Here is a 17,068-nt window from a genome sequence, read left to right as displayed (position 1 = left end):
GGAACATACCAAAGAACGTCTCATTTGTACAAGAACGTTCATGAAGCAATCATGACTGATCATTCCTTCTCGATTCATGGGCAGTTTCGTCTTCTCCATAGTACTAACTACGGCCGATGCAGCCAAAGCCATTTCTATCCATTCCAGGAGATACCGCAGAGAACCACGCTGGGCTGCAAGTCCAAGTAGCAACTCTGAGGCTAATCTTCGTCCCAGAATATCTGCTCCTGAGTTTGGCATTGTGACTCCTTTTAAGAATGTAGTCACTTGCGACAAGCAATCCAGTCCCATTACTGGAATTTTACTTTCATTTGCTAAAGATAATGGTGGCAATGAGCTTATCACGCCTATTGCCGTATGAATAACATCATTACAGAGGTTCAATCCTGGCACTGTTGAAGGCACCAGCCAACTCTGTCGTAATAGTGCAAACAATAAACTTAATCCAGTCCGAACTCCCATCTCTATCAGAGCATCTGTACTGGATCTTGGTCGTTCACTTACAGAATGGATGTCCGTTGCTCCAGAACTACTTTCAGGCGAATGTTGCTGCTGTTTGACTTTACCTTTATCATGGTATTTGTTGGAAAGAGCATAAAAAACACGCTGTAACACTAACAAGCGCTTCCTAAGGGATGCTGCAAATGGAGAATCAGAGCAAACCATCTTCGCCAGAGCCAGCTGGCTACTGAGGAGAGCATCCAGGTAGTGTTCTTGTTCATCGTTGGAGAGGGCCTCGCGTTCAAAGTCTGGTAACTGAGGTCCCTTAAGGCAGAGTACTTGCTGTGGTAATGGTATCACCTCCTTACTGCTAACTAGCTTACTGTATAAAATAGAAACACCTTCTCTCGTGGCAATGGATTCACTGTCCTCCGTAATCCAAGAACTATTGAGATGCTCTAACCATTTCAGCTTCACTGGTGGAATCATCAGCGCCATGATTGGTCACTTTACTGCCATTAGTCCTAAAAGATAAAAAGGAAAATAGTTGCGTTTTTGGAAGATCAGAGAAACTTTTCTTGCAAACCAAAATGATCCTTGACACTCAGTAGAAATCAGGAAGTCTAATCAAATCCACACTCATCAAAAACAGGCAGTTAATCACCACACCCGGCACCTTCCCCTGCAACCGCAGGAAGTGCTACACTTGCCCCCACACCTCCTCCCTCACCCCCATCCCAGGCCCCAAGATGACTTTCCATATTAAGCAGAGGTTCACCTGCACATCTGCCAATGTGGTATACTGTATCCATTGTGGCTTCCTCTACATTGGGGAAACCAAGCGGAGGCTTGGGGACCACTTTGCAGAACACCTCCGCTCGGTTCGCAATAAACAACTGCACCTCCCAGTCGCGAACCATTTCAACACCCACCCCCCCCCCCCCACCCCCCATTCCTCAGATGACATGTCCATCATGGGCGCCCTGCAGTGCCACAATGATGTCACCCGAAGATTGCAGGAACAGTAACTCATATTCCGCTTAGGAACCCCTGCAGCCCAATGGTATCAATGTGGACTTCACCAGCTTCAAAATCTCCCTTTCCCCCACCGCATCCCAAAACCAGCCCAGTTTGTCCCCTTCCCCCCCACTGCATCACAAAACCAGCCCAGCTCATCCCCTCCCCCCACTGCATCCCAAAACCAGCCCAGCCTGTCTCTGCCTCCCTAACCTGTTCTTCCTCTCACCCATCCCTTCCTCCCACCTCAAGCCACACCTCCATTTCCTACCTACTAACCTCATCCCACCTCCTTGCCTGTCCATCTTCCCTGGACTGACCTATCCCCTCCCTACCTCCCCACCTATCTTCTTTTCTCTCCATCTTCAGTCCGCCTCCCCCTCTCTCCCCATTTATTCCAGAACCTTCACCCCATCCCCCTCTCTGAAGAAGGGTCTAGGCCCGAAACGTCAGCTTTTGTGCTCCTGAGTTGCTGCTTGGCCTGCTGTGTTCATCCTTTTTCACACTTTATTATCTTGGATTCTCCAGCATCTGCAGTTCCCATTATCTCTGATACAGTTAATCATTCTAATCCTAGTTTCCTGCCCAAAGTCTTACATACCTCAGCACTGTAAATACACATCAAAATAGGTCATTAGGTGCAGTTTTCTGCCTCAACCACTGCTTCAAGCAGCAAGTTCCAAATTCTCACCACCACTGTGTGAAAGAGTTCCTTCCTGTCAAAGTCTCTCCAAATTTTGTACATCTCAATCACATCCCCCTTCAGTCTTCTCTGTTCCACAGACAGCAAGCCAAACCTGTTCAATGTCTCTTCGTAACTGAAACTCCCATTGTTAAGCCAACAGGATTATAGTAGAATGGCTGTAGTAAGGCCATTTGGCCAATCTCATTTCAGCCAGCATTTTAATTTGGTATCAAGTGTTCAGGCTCCTCATGCTTTTTCAAAATTTCTAATCAAATCTCCTCTTGGTCTTTGTCCCCACAAAGGAAACAATTTTTCTTAAGTGTCTCATCCTGAAAAATTCCTTTAACCTCTTCTGCACTTTGTGTAATGCATTCATATCCTTTCTGTAGTTCGAAATGTGGTCATACCCTTGCCCAGCATTGTATGCAATATTCCAGCTGAGGTCCAATCAATGGTTTACATTGAGTTCATCATAACTTCATTGCTCAATGCTCTATGCCCCTATTTACAAACCCTAGAATTTTATGCTAATACTTTCTGTAATAATAAAACAAGTTTTTTTTTAAAATGAATCCTACCAGCTTTGAAGACTTAACTATTTTGGGTTAAACATGGGACAAGGTGAGGCACATCCAAGGATATGGAGGGAAGCCAGAATGGAAATTGTAGGCCTACAAGCAAATATTTTTCAATCTTCCCTGGATTCAGGGGGTGGTGCTGGAAGACTGGGGAATTGCAAACATAAAACTAGGTCTGTCTGCTTCTGCATAATCTTTAGAACAGTATCTGTATTTCAAACTGTCTTTCCATGATCTTTGTACCATAGTTTAACAAATTTTACACTTCTCTACATAAAACTTCATCTGCCATCTATCTGCCCAGTCCACCAACTAGTCAATGTCATTTTAAAGTTCCAAACTCTCTTCACAATTTACTGCTGTCTCAAACTGTGTCATTTGTAAATTTGAAACTGTCCCCGACAACACCACAATCCTATGGATATCGGAGAACAAAGGGCCCACATCAATTCTCAGGAGTTCCATGACAAATCTTCCTCCAGCCACAATATCTATTAATGATAACACTTTGCTTTCTATCTCAGCCAATTTTGTACCCATGTTGCTACTGTCCCTTTTATTCCTCAACTTAAAACTTCCTTCACAGGACTCCTGGCGGGGGGGGGGGCACAGTATCAAAATTTTTTTGATGTACACCATATCAACACTTTCTAGTACATTTCTGGATTATATTCAATAAGTTAGGCATTATTTTGTTTACTTAAACCCATGCTGACTATCCCAAACCAATATACATTTCTCTAAGCTACTACTCCCCCACTGCCAAAGTTAAATGAACTGATCTCAGATTGCTGCATCTACTTTTACAATTTATTTGGAACCAGGGCGTTACACATTTGCAATTTTCCAATCTTCTAGCACCACCCCCGAAGCCAGAGAAGAATGAAAAATAAATGCCAATATATCTATAATTTCCACTCTCACTTCCTTCCATATCCTTGGATGCACCTCATCTGGTCCCAGTGATTTCAAGTACTTTAAGTCAAAATATTCAATCATAAAAAGGTGCCTTATCAATTTTAAAACCTTCTGACCAAGCGACAGTTTCCTCCTCTGTCACAGTGCTCTGGGCAGCATCTGCCTCATGTGTAAAGACAAATGTAGGGTTTTGCCTTAATGACTACCATTCAGTGGCTCTGACCTGAATAATCATGTGTTTCAAGAGGTTGGTTGTGGCCTACATCAACTCCAGTCTCCCAGCCTGCCTTGATCCCTTACAATTTGCCTACTGACGTTGCAGTTCTACAGTGGATACGATATCTCCAGCCCTGCACTCGTCCCTGGAGCATGTGGACAACAACATGGACACCTACATCAGACTTGTGCTCACCAACTACAGCTCCACGTTCAAAGACCATTTGAGACTGATCTCAAATTTCCATGACCTTGGTCTTGGCTCCACCCTCTGCAACTGAATCCTTGGCTTCCCGATCCACGGACCACAATCAGTGAAGATTGACAACTGCACCTCCACAATAACCCTCAACACTGGAGCCACCACAGGGTTGCCACCTCAGCCTCCTACTGTACTCCCTGTACACCCACCACTGTGTTGCCAAATCCGAACAAATGCCATCTACAAGTTTGCTGATGACACCATGGTAGGATGGATATCTAGCAATAACGAGTCAAATACAGAACGGAGCTAGAGGGCTTGGTATCATGGTGCAATCAGAACAACCTCTCTCTCAATGTCGGCAAGACTAAAGAACTGATCATTGATTTCAGCAAGAAAGGAGAACATGCCTCATCTACATCAACAGAACAGGGTTTGAGAGGGTGGAGAGCATCAAGTTCCTTGGAGTGACAATAACTAACCACCTGTCCTGGACTTCCCACATAGATGCAACGTCAAGAACGTACAACAATGCTTCTTCTTCCTCAGGTGGCGCCGGAAGTTTGGCATGTCCATAAGGACCTTCACCAACCACTTCTACTGCACAACTGAAAGCATATTGTCCTGGTTCATAACAGCCTGGCATGGCAACTGCTCTGCCCAGGATTCTAAGAAACTACAGAAGGTGGTGCGCACAGCCCAAAACTAGCAAGGAGGCAACCTACCACCCATGGACTCTAGTTACTCAGCTCACTGCCATGGAAAGGCTGCTCTCATTATTAAAGACCCATCCCACCCCAGTAATATTCTTCTGCAACTTCCTCCATCAGGCAGAAGATACAGAAGCCTGAACACACCAGTAAGTTCAGGAACAGCCTCTTCCTGCCTGTTATTGGACTGATCAACAAATATTCTAGCCTCAACTACTCAAATAAAGCTCATCTTGCTGACACTGACCTCACTTGGTGCATGCCCTGTGTAACGTAACCCGTGTGCCTCAGTTTTTTTGATCTGTGCATCCTTGCTGACAATGATCTGTTTGTACTGCTCGTAAACAAAGTTTTTCACTGTACTTTGGTATATGTGACACAGAATCAATCATTTAACACCTCAGTCACGCCTTCTTGGTCTCTGATTGGCCCCAGTCCTCTTATTATCATCCTTTTGTTACTAAGGCGCTTATGAAGACTTTGGGATTTCCATTTATGTTAAGTGTCCAGTCTCATTTCTTAGTTTTTCAGCCTATGACAAGTCTAAATCATCTAGATATACCAAACAAAACCAAAGTCCCTTGTGGAATCCCAATGAACACAGACTTCCAGTCAGAAAAACACCCCTCAACGATCACTCTCTGCTTCTTGCCACTCAGGGAGGCAACGGCCTAGTGGTATTATCACTGGACTGTTAATCCAGAGACCCAGATAATATTCTGGGACCCAGGTTCAACTCTTGCCTTGGCAGATGGTGGAATCTGAATTCAATAAAATATCTGGAGTTAAGAATGTAATGATGGCCATGAATCCATATTCGATTGTTGGAAAAATCCATCTGGTTGACTAATGTCCTTTAGGGAAGGAAATTGCCATGCTTACCTAGTCAGGCCTACATGTGACTCCAGACCCACAGTAATGTGGTTGGTTTTCAACTGCCCTTTGGACACTTAGGGGTGGACAATAAATGCTGTCTGGTCAGCAACACCCTCATCCCATTAAGAATAAAGGAGTCAATTGTGGATACAATTTGCCAAATTTACTTGGATCCCATTGGCTTGCCTTTGCTATTGTTTTCCTACATGGGAGTTTAGCAAAATCCTCGCTGAATTCCAAGTAGATTACATCAAAAGCACTGCCCTTGTCCACCTGGTCATCAGCGGAAAAGTTCAATTAGGTCGGTTGGACATGATCTCCCCTCAACAAAACAAAGGTGACTATTCAAAAGTTGCAAGCTCTTGTGTAACCAATAGGCAAATTCTGCCCAGGTCTACATTTCCTTTGAGGTGCAAAGAAATAATTTAAACTTGTACTTCCTGCTTTATACTTCCAAACAACATATACAGTCCTTGCATCTTTGTATTCTGCCCACTCTGCTGACTTGATGCTAATCTTTGTGGTATCATATGTCACTGCTGTTATATGATTAGAAATGCTGATGGCCTTGGCCTTTTCTCTCCATTGTGGATGATTCAGGATCGAATGTCTTCTTACTTGAGGTAACAAGATGTAAAACTGGATGAACACAGCAGGCCTAGCAGCATCAGAGAAGCAGGAAAGCTGACATTTTGGTTTGAGATCTTTCTTCAGAAATCCTTGTTTGATGAGGTGTTGGGGACCAGGGAATTGGACATTTTGGAGGAGTGGATGGCGTGGGTGGTGTCACAGATGTAGGTAGAGAGTTCCTGCACCAAGGGGGAGAAAATGGAGTTGAAATAGGTGGAGACAAGTTCGGTGGGGCAGGAGCAGGAGGAATCAATGGGTCGACCAGGGAAGTCAGGTTTGTGGATTTTGGGAAGGAGATAGAAACAGGCGGTGTGAGGTTGGGGAATGATGAGCTTAGAGGCTGTGGGTGGGAGGTCACCTGAAGTGATGAGGTTGTGGATGGTTTGGGAGATGATGGTTTCGTGGTCGGGGGGGTGGGATCATGATCAAGGTTGCAGTAGGTGGTGGTGTTTGAAAGCTTGGCTTGTTTTAATCTGTATAAATGTTTTTACTACAGTTAAGAAGGATGAGTCATTAGTTTCAGTCATTGTTTTACTTTGTTTTGTGTGATCCTTTGTTTATCTGTTACTGTCACACAGTGTTGTCTACACATTCCTCTGCCCTGCCAAAATTGCAGGATATTTGAGACTCTTTCTTGAAAATCCATTTGACTTGTTTACATAATGAAAACTAAATCTATCTTGAATATATAATTCTGAGGTCAATGTGTCAAGAAGTCTGAAATACATAAATTGTGTATTTTTTTTTAAACTTTGACATCTTTCATCCCTGCAGAAAAAGATACCCACTTCCAGTTTTTGGTTACCTTAAATTTACTTTGCAAAAATCAAGCTCTCAAATTTTATGTTCTCTCAAAATAATGTGACGGAAGAAATAAATTGAAGCATTTATTTCCTCCATATGCTACTTATTCTGATAATTATAAGTATCTCTAATTATTTGCAATTTTTTCAGCTTACAAGTTTACATTAGTGAAATGTTTTATTTTGGAAAAAGAGTTTGAATAATGTCACAGTGCACTGTGCTCACATGTCTCCTGAGAGCTGGTTGATCTGTTTTCTTGTTTTCATGTATTCTATTGTGCAGGTGTAACCCTGAGAATATACCTGATTCCTAATTTGCAACACAGTGCCTACCTGTATACATGCCTTGGATAGTTGCAGATTTTTCAAGTGCTGGCTGTTACAGTTGGAGTAACATTTTGACTGTTGCAACAATCTTCACCTGACACACATTCAGCCAGTTTTTGAAGGGTCAGTAAATTATCCGATCAATTTACTCTTGGGGGGGGAAAAATGCTTCAACCACATAAATAAAAACAGTAGATTTTGAGAGGCAAAAGAAGCATGTATTAAACAGGGTATTAAATGTCAGTTTGGATTTGAAAGATCTGAGTCCAATTGTTGCTTTGCTTTAAAAATGTGACTTCTTTATATATTCTTCCTCTAGTAGTAGAATCAGAGATTCCCTATACTGCAGAAAGTGGTCATTTGGCCTATCAAGCATCTCACCTGTCTTTTGTAGCCCTGTAACCACACATCACCATGGCTAATACATTTAACATACACATCCCAGGACACTTTGGACACTTTTTAGCATGGCCAATCCACCTAACCTGTACATCTTTGGACTGTGGGAGGAAAGCAGAACACCCAGAGGAAGCCCACGCAGGCAGAAGAATGTGCAAACATTCTGTGTCCAAAGTCTAATATTGTTAGCTGTGATTGGAGGGTATCTAGAGAATTTAATTTCATTACAGACTGTTCCATTGGAGGTGCTGTATCCACTAATGAGAGGTAGCTCAATGCATCCACATTCACTACTTGACCTCCAAAAAGGTGTCCTAACTTATAAGTGCTTAGCATTAGAGCCAACTGGTGAATTTGGTCCAAAGCTATGGGCGGTACTGTCTTGTCCTCTTCAGCAGACCAAGAAGGGCATTTGTGGTCTGTGATTATCACAAGTTTTGATACATCATTGTATTGTTGGAACTTCCTGACTCCACATATGACCTCCAAACCTCATTTTTCTATCTGGGTGTATTTATATTCCAAATCAACCCAAGTCCTGGATGCATAAGCTGTTGGGCGCTCCTCTCCATTGGGCCACCTATGAGCTGTACAGAGTCATTGCGTGTCAATAGCAGATCTTTCTTGGGATCATAGTGTGCCAAAACCTCAGGGGATGTTAGCTACTTCTTCATTGAAAGCTAGGACTTGTCTTTGAGATCATTTCCAAGGCTGACTCCAGTTTTTAGGAATTGATGCAAAGGTGCCAGAATGAATGGGAGGTCATGAATGAACTTTCCATAATAATTTACCAGCCCAAGCCATGGCTTAAGCTCCTGGACAGATGTGGAGGCTGGGGCATCTTTGAAATCTGGTGTATTTGTTTTATCTTAAATCGTGGTCATTTTCGTGATTAAACTGGTATTTGAGAGAACTCCTGAAATAACGTGGTTTTCTTTCTAGCATAGGATTTCTGCATAAGGGGCATATAAGGAACAGCAAAGAGTAATTTTAAAATGTATAAGGCAAAGAAAATTACAGTATGAGTGAAAGCTATCCAGAAACATAAAAGGAGAGGGAGGTTCTACAGGTATTTGAAAACGTCAAGTCCTCATTGGTCTTTTCAGTAACCTGCAAATAGCCATAAATCTGGAATTGAAAGGTAGAGAGGAACTCAAGAAAATTATAATTAGTAAGAAAACAGTACTGAGTAAATTGCTAGAAATGAAAAATGACAAGTCCCCAGGTCCTAATCAATTTCACCTTAAGGTCTTAAAAATAGGTAACCAGTGAAATAGTTGGTGCATAGGTTTCAATTTTCCAAAATTCATTAAATTCAGGTAAGTTTCCTATAGATTAGACAACAGCTAATGCAATTCCTTTAGTTAAAAATCACAGGAGGGAGGCAGGAAGCAAGAAATTACAGGCCAGTTAGCTGAACATCTGTGAAAGGGAAAACATTACACACTATTATTAGACATGTTATAACAGGACACCTGGATAAGTTCATGATAATCAAGGAGAGTCAACATGACTTTGTCAAAGGGAAATCATATTCAACTGATTTATTAGAGATCTTTGAAGAAGTAACTTGTGCTGTAGATAAAGCAGAACCAGAGGACTTATTGCATCCTGATTCAGAGAATGCATCTGATAAGGTGCCATGTCAAAAGTTATTGTGGAAAGAAAGGCTCATGATGTTTAGGATAGCATATTAGCATGGATAGAACACTTGATTATAGGAAGCAGAGTATAGAAATAAGTGGATCCTTTTCAAGTTGGCAGATGTCACGAGTGGTGGGTCAGAGGGCTTGATGCTGAGGCATCAACTCTTTACAATTTGTATAATGATCTGGAAAAAAGGCATTAAAGTCATGGATCAAAGGCACAAAGATAGGTTAGAAAGTGATTATGAAGAGGACATCAGGAGCCAGTTTTGGATACAGACTGGTGAAGTGAGTGGGCAAAAATATAGTAAATGGAGTATGTCTGCAAGTGTGAAATTTTCCATCTTTCTGCCAAAATGGACAAGCACATTACCTAAATTTGTAGAGCTCCGAGAACCAGAGAGATCTAGGTTCCCTAACACACGAATTAAAAATAGTTAGTATGCAAGTATAGCAAGTAACAGGAATGTCATTAAAAAGGCATGGTTCATTGTGATGGAAACTGAAAGCAAATGTAGGGAGGTTACACTTCAGTTGTACAGGGCATTGGTGACCAAATCGTGAGTACTATGCACAGTACAGGTCATTATAATTATGGGAGGATGGAAGCAATTTTTCTATACTAACACCTGGAACAAGCGGACCAGGGAAGGGCTAGACAGGATCAGCCTGCATCCTCTGGAATTTAGAACAGTCAGCAGAATTAATTATAACATAACATCCTGTGAGGACTTGACTGGATGGAGGCAGAAAGGATGTTTCCTCTTGATAGAGGATCTAAAAGAACAGGTCAGAGCGTAAAAATAAGGGTGTGCCCATTTAAAGCAGAAGTGATGAAACATTGTTTTCTCTTCAAGGGTGGTGAGTCTTTGAAATTCCCATCCTCAAAAGAAAAAAAGTAGATAAATTCTTCCTGACAAAGGAGATAGGGGATAACAATTAACAGGAATTTGCAGGAATACAGAGTTGAGGTCAAAATTGGACATGATCTTATTGAATGGCAGAGCAGTCTTGAAGGGCCGAGTGGCCTACTCTTGTTTTTATGTTCATGGCATTTAGTCTACACATTTGAATATGGGAAATTTAGAAAAAAAGTATCTGTTAATTAATCTGCATTATGTTAGTCTTCATCTCTGTAGTAGATACAAATCATATTCTGGAGGTAATTGTGATTCAGAACATCATCGGAGAAAGAAACAAAAAAATTCCCATGACCAGGGAAACAGCATTAAGGAAATATTAGAAATAAACCCCGCCATGTCACCCCTGCACTGGTGGACTTCATTCTAGGGTCTTAAATGACTTGTCAAGAGACTGGATGCTAAGTCTATAAATTTTCTAAAGTTCCTCAGAGTCTAGAAAGGTCCCACCAGAAAAAATATTAGGCAATTGTGTTCAGGAAAGGAGGAAAGCAGGAAAGCAGGAAACTGCAAGTCAATTAGTCCAATATCTGTCACAGTGAAAATGCTAGAATCCACAACTAGAAGAGTATGGCACTTCAAAAATCTTAATGTAGTCAGGTAGAGTCAATGTGGTATTGTGAAAACTAAATCACTAATTTATTTTGAACATATATACACTGAAATTATTTTGTTTCTTACTCAAAGTAATGTCGTTAAAATATAACCAGTTGGTGTACTACACTTGGACTGATTGGCTAATAGGGCATACAAGATAGGAATAAGTGGGCTGTTTTCAGATTGCCAGTGTGTGAAGTGGTGTATAAGATCTCAACAATTTAGAATTTACGTCAATGACTTGATTGAAGGTATGGTTGCTAGACTTGCTGATGACACAACAAAGGTAGGAAAATAAGTTGAGGAGGTCATAACGATCAAAAGAATTTAGATGTCTGAAATGACAGGACAAAAAAATAAGGACGAGGAACACAATTTAGTGAAAATGAGAACATGTCCATTTTGGCAGCAAGACTAGAAATGCAACATATTTCAAAGCAGAGAGCTGCAAAACCCAGTGATTGAGAGAGACTAGGAGTGGCAAGGTGTTCTTTGCGGAAAGATTGGGCAGTTTAGGCCTGCATCCATCAAAGTTCACTCAACAAGAAGGACGCCCAAAGGATGTTTCCCTTTATGGGACGGACTATAGCTAGGGGACCCAGCCTAAAATAACTGACATCAGAGACTGATAAAGAAGGTAAAAGCACATGGTAACTTGGCAAAATAGATCATAAATTGGTTTAGTCTTAAGAGACTGACTGGCAATTGAAGGTTGCTGTGAGACTAGGGCCTGGTGTATAACGGCGTACCACAAGGATCAGTGCTGGTCCTTTATTGCTCATGATTCATACAATACCAATTAGATGAGAATGTGAGGGATTTGATAAATGGATTTGGGAATGACATGAAGATTGGACACATAGCCAACAGCAAGGTTTTACGTTACATAAAGATATAGACAGGTTGGGCAGATCAATGGCAGATGGAATTAAATTCTGAAAAATGGGAGGTGAAGCACTTCAGATGCAACAAGAGATGAATTGTGGGACACTACAATGGTTAGAAAAACAGAGATCTTGGGATGCTTGCGCAGAGTTCCCTGAAGGAAGTGAGATGTTAAAAGAAGCAGGACAAGTTAACAAAGTGATTAAGGCAGCACAGAGGACACTTGCTTTTATCCGTTGTGGCATAGATTATAAGAGCAGGAAGGTTATATTGAAGCTGTAAAAAATTTTAATCAGGAATACAGTGGGCAGTTCTGGTTGCCATGGTATGTGATTGCAATGGAGGGGCTGTTGCCTGAGTTAGACCATTTTAGCTATGAAGACAGGCTAGATAGGCTCAGGATGTTTTTTTTGAGCAGAGAAGGCTGATGGGAAACCTGATTGATGTGTATAAGATTATTACAGGCAGGGTGACCACAACTTGCTGGTCTTTCAGCTGAAAGAACTGACCCCGACCGAGTGTTGTAGACTGGCACACTCCAAGGTCCAGGACTACGTGCTGAGGGACGCGCTACAGCTTGGGGTAGCTGACGCCACGGCGCTGCAGGGAAAGAGCACTGTATGAAACCCCACGCCCAAAATAGAAAGCGGGGCCCTATCTGCTAACTGGGCCCAGCTGGCACCTTCCCCAACTGGTCAGGGGGCCAACGGGGACTGTGCGGGGAGACGACCGCCGGGGTATTTTCTTTGTTTTTTCTTCTCTCAGTTGGCATACGTACCCCCGGGTAACCCGGAGCAGCTAGCATGACGGGTAGGTGTATAAATATGTTTTATTTTCTGTATATTCTATGAATAAAGTATATTTTTTCAAATTAAAAGAAAAAGATTATTACAGGCAGGGACAGGATGGCGTGAAAGCAGCTGCTCCCCTTAGATGAATGGCTAGAGGGCAGTTTTAAAGTGAAGGCTTGGTGGTTTAGAGGCCATTTGAGGAATTTGTTTTCATCTAAGAGATGGGGGAAATGCCCTGAAAGACAGAAGAGGTCAAAAACCTTTGAATCTTTAAAAAGTACATAGATGAGTTCTTGAAGTGTCATAAGTTTCAAGGCTGTGTCAAGTGCTGGAAACTAGATTTAGAATAGATAGATCACGCACAAATCCGAAGTGCTAAAGGGCCTCTTCTGTGCTGCATGACAATGACTCTCTGCCACTGGTCCTACTTTCAGTCAGAAAACAGCAACAGTCAACCTCAAATAATTTCAAGCTCTTTGAATTGCAATGACCTAGAATTTGTAGGAAATATGCAATTTAGGATTTGAACTGATTTTTTAATTGTCCAATCTTTTCATTGTGAAGACAGCTTAAAATTTCCTGGAAAAGTAAAGTGCTTAGGTTACAGCAATCACAACGGCAAATCTCAGAAAACGTGAATGGCTTATGCCAGCTGCAACTATACATGCTGACTCATAGAAGTCACAAATAAAAGAGCCTGGAAAAATGCAAACAGACCATCGAAAAACTAATCTTGTGCATGTCTTACAGTACTGGCCACCAATTTAAAACCATGCTGGAAAGAATTGTGTATACTAATTAGCAAAGCAATCTGAAAGCTTTTCTGAGCCTCTCTCTAATGTACTGTACAGGAAATCATTATAACCCAGACAAATGTCAACAAGAATTTTAATAGTCCTCAAATTTAGCATTTCCCATAAGCCACAAATGCCAACTGTTCAATTTGGACAGTAGTTAACACAAACATAAACCAGGTTCTAGTATTTTTTAATCAGTTATCTAATTATACAACATGCAATGAAAACTAAACCATCCGTTCTTTACAATCCACGTTCTTAATCCTTTCAAACCTGACCCCTTTCTGGAAGCAATTCTGTAAGCACAAAAGCTTTCCATGTACTGAAAGGAAGACAATGACACTTTCCAAAAAGCAGATTTGAAACTGAAAAAGACTTCTGTGCTGTAAACTGCAGTACATCAGATGCATGGAAAAGAAACTAATCCTGACATTAATTGCACATTTAAAGATTATCTCTAGTTTTAAAATCTGCATATGCAAGAAGATGATAAGTGAATACACGTTCGTCACGATCCATTTTCTGAACAAAATTTGTAATGAGCTTGTCTGCTGGATCGATTTAATCGGCATGTACATCTGTCCAGATTCAGATGTTTCTTGGCTGTCAAACAGGAGTAGATATGCAATGCCATGCAAAACCTAATAAATAATGGAGCCTTAATGTTCGACCTTCATATGTGCAACTGCACAAATGTTCATACGTGCTGTCTTGCAAACAACCCCAATCCCGACTATGTTTCAGCAGCAATTTTATACAAATTCAGCACACTGATAAAGAAACACATGTTCACATAGAAAATCAAAAACACTGAGAAACCGACACACCTGTTAACACGAAAATAACGAATACAACATTTATAAAAGCCCTAGCGTGGAAGCAGGCCATTAGGCCCATCGAGTCCGCAGCGACTCTCCCAACAGCATCCCCATTCAGGCACACCCCATCTCTATAATTCCCATGGCCAGTCCACCTAATCTGCTCATGTTTGGAATGCCGGTGAGAGGGGATACCCAAACAGACACGGGGAAAATGTGCAAACTGAACAGACAGTGGAAGCGAACCCGAGTCCCTGGCGCTGTGAGGCAGGGTGCTAACCACCAGGCCACCGTGCTGAAACGAATTGCTCCGAACCGAGTCTTAAACGGGAGGGGAGGTGGGGGGGGGGGGAAGCAATAAAATTCACAACACCATGATTGTGCCTTTGAGATTTAGACTCAAATTAAAACCAAGGGGAAGAATCGTGTGGGTAGTTCAAGACACCTGGGCCTAAAGGGAAATCCCTTGGGCAGTTTTAAAATGAAACATAAAGAATATCTAGCATTGACTGCAGCGGGGGGAGGGGGTGGCTGCGCTGGTAGAGTCGAACATAAGATGGTGGTAAAATTAGGCAGCGAGCGGGTAGGGCGGGCCAACGCGATGACAGGGGCTAACGGGGACGGAAGTAGGGCAACTGAGTACGGAGCAAGCTGCTGGCAGCGCACAAATCTGTCGAACGCAAAAAGCAGCGGCGCAACCACACATCACACAGTGATACTCACAAGCTCGCTGTTGCGCCACGGCCACCATCTCGCTGATAAACCGGGAATAAATCCACATCCGGGAAACTCAACCGCGACAAATCGGCAGGAACTTCATCATCACGTTGGCGATCAGCGTCCCGGCACCGACGGATGAGGGCGCGCACAGCCAATGGGCAGAACCCGTGAAGGGGGCGTGTCTGGACTTAGGATCGGTAGGGACGCATGTTGCGGTGAGAATGAATGTGTCGGGATGTGTGTGTGTGTGTGTGTGTGTGTGTGTCGGGATGTGTGTGAAAATAACAAACCACTTTGTATATGTTTTTCCATTTCATTTGAGGGTAGCACAGTGGCTCAGTGGTAACCATTGTTGCCTCACAGCGTCAGGGACTTGGGTTTGATTCCACCCTCGAACAACTGTGTGTGTGAAGTTTGCACGTTCTTCGATGTCTGTGTGGGTTTCCTCAAGGTGATCCAATTTCCTCCCACACATGTCCACAGATGTGCAGATTCGGTGGAAGGGCCATGCTGTTACCCGTAGTGTTCGAGGCTGCATAGGTTAAGATATTAGCCATGGGAAATGCAGATTTACAAGGATAGGGTAGCAGGATGTGGCTGGAGGGATGCTTTTCAGAGGATCGGTGTAGCCTATTTGGGCTGAATGTCCTGTTTCCATGCTCAAAGGTTCTATGGATTTGCTGCGATACTTTTTAGACACCACTGTAGTCATAATTCTTACTTCTGTCATACTTACAGATGGAAGTAACATGATTGCCTTGAAGGGCATATGTTCACTTTAACAGCTAGTTTTTAGCGAATTTCTATTGGCCTACTTTGATACTACATCATGACAAGTGCTGTACTGACACGGTGAACAGTTTGAATTCACTTACTTCCTGCACAGAATCATACAATCCCTACATTGTGGATGTAAGCCATTCGGCCCATCATGTCCACATTGACCCTCTGAAGAGCACGCCCTGTATTCCCTGTAACCCTGTATTTTCCATGAATAATCCACCTAGCCTGCACACCCTTGGACAGCATGGCCAATTCACCAGACTACCACACCTTGTGATTGTGAGAGGAAACTGTAAAACCTGGATGAAACCCATGCAAACATGGGTTGCACATGCATACAGATATTTGGCTGAAGCTGCAATCAAAGCCAGGTCCCTGGCATGTTTCTGAAGAAGGGTCTAGGCCCGAAATGTCAGCCTTCCTGCTCCTCTGATGTCGCTTGGCCTGCTGTGTTCACACCTTGTTATCCCTGGCACTGTGATGGAGCATTGCTAACCACCAAGCCACCGTGCTACCATGCCACTATGACAAGGTCAAAATCTCATTCTCAGGACGATTGGCATTCACAATACAGTAAACCAGACAAAACATCATTTTAGTTTTGAGATTTTTTTTGGTTTGAATTAGCATGCTCCTTATTTTTAAAAAAGAGAATCAAGAAATTCTTTCCAAGGAGACTTCAGAACATTTCTCAGCTCTTCTCTGAATTTCCTCTGGTTTGCTGCATAAATACATGTGTTTGTGCAGGAACTCAAATACATGAGCAGATATCCAGTTTCCGTGGCTATATAGCCAGGATTTGAGTAATCACCCTGATAATAAATACTGCTTGATAGTCGGTTGAGTGGCCGCAAAACTTCCAACAGATGTTAACCACAACAGAATAAAGCTGGCTGACACAGTGAAGAGTAATATGATGGATCTCCTCCAACTTTTCATGTCTGGATCACTCTGTATCTCACTTCCTTTAGTTCAGAGTCCCTTGCTTGTTCTGTTAGCCAATAAAATACATCTGACAGTCAAAGAATTAAACAGGGTCACGAGAGCGAAAGGAAGCAAAACTACTGACGTTGGCTGCAGCCAACTGTACACTGACCATGCGGGTATTGTATAAACAGCTGCTTTTGTCCTGCACGCCCAGTGTTAATTATCCATTTGGCTTCAAATGAAAAGAACATAGGAATATCCTTCAAACAAGTCAGGACAGAAGATCTTACCATAACTGTAGTTGCAATTCTCTTGGTGCAGTACTTTTCTTTAAACCCATGACAACCCATTGCCACAAATAAATCAGTCAAACATGAATGTG

General features: G+C 42.4%; 1 protein-coding gene and 1 pseudogene across 1 annotated transcript in view; one reads left to right on the top strand and one right to left on the bottom strand.

The window, feature by feature from the left end:
- herc1 (HECT and RLD domain containing E3 ubiquitin protein ligase family member 1) overlaps nucleotides 1-15,075 on the bottom strand; it is a 339,275-nt gene extending 324,200 nt beyond the window's left edge. Inside the window, exons 1-2 of the mRNA XM_059640184.1 lie at nucleotides 14,980-15,075; nucleotides 10-965 (exon numbers count right to left, since the gene is read on the bottom strand). Of these exons, the coding sequence (XP_059496167.1) occupies nucleotides 10-939 (930 nt within the window). The 5' untranslated portion in view covers nucleotides 940-965; nucleotides 14,980-15,075. The remainder of the gene's footprint in view (nucleotides 1-9; nucleotides 966-14,979) is intronic.
- A 33-nt stretch (nucleotides 15,076-15,108) lies between these two features.
- The window catches only part of LOC125446740 (NACHT, LRR and PYD domains-containing protein 3-like), a 42,663-nt pseudogene continuing 40,703 nt past the window's right edge, over nucleotides 15,109-17,068 (top strand).

Source organism: Stegostoma tigrinum, chromosome 36 (genome assembly GCF_030684315.1).
Source record: "Stegostoma tigrinum isolate sSteTig4 chromosome 36, sSteTig4.hap1, whole genome shotgun sequence".
Taxonomy (NCBI): Eukaryota; Metazoa; Chordata; class Chondrichthyes; order Orectolobiformes; family Stegostomatidae; genus Stegostoma; species Stegostoma tigrinum.
The sequence above is the reverse complement of the archived record's forward strand: the minus strand, read 5'-3'. Positions and strand labels throughout refer to the sequence as shown.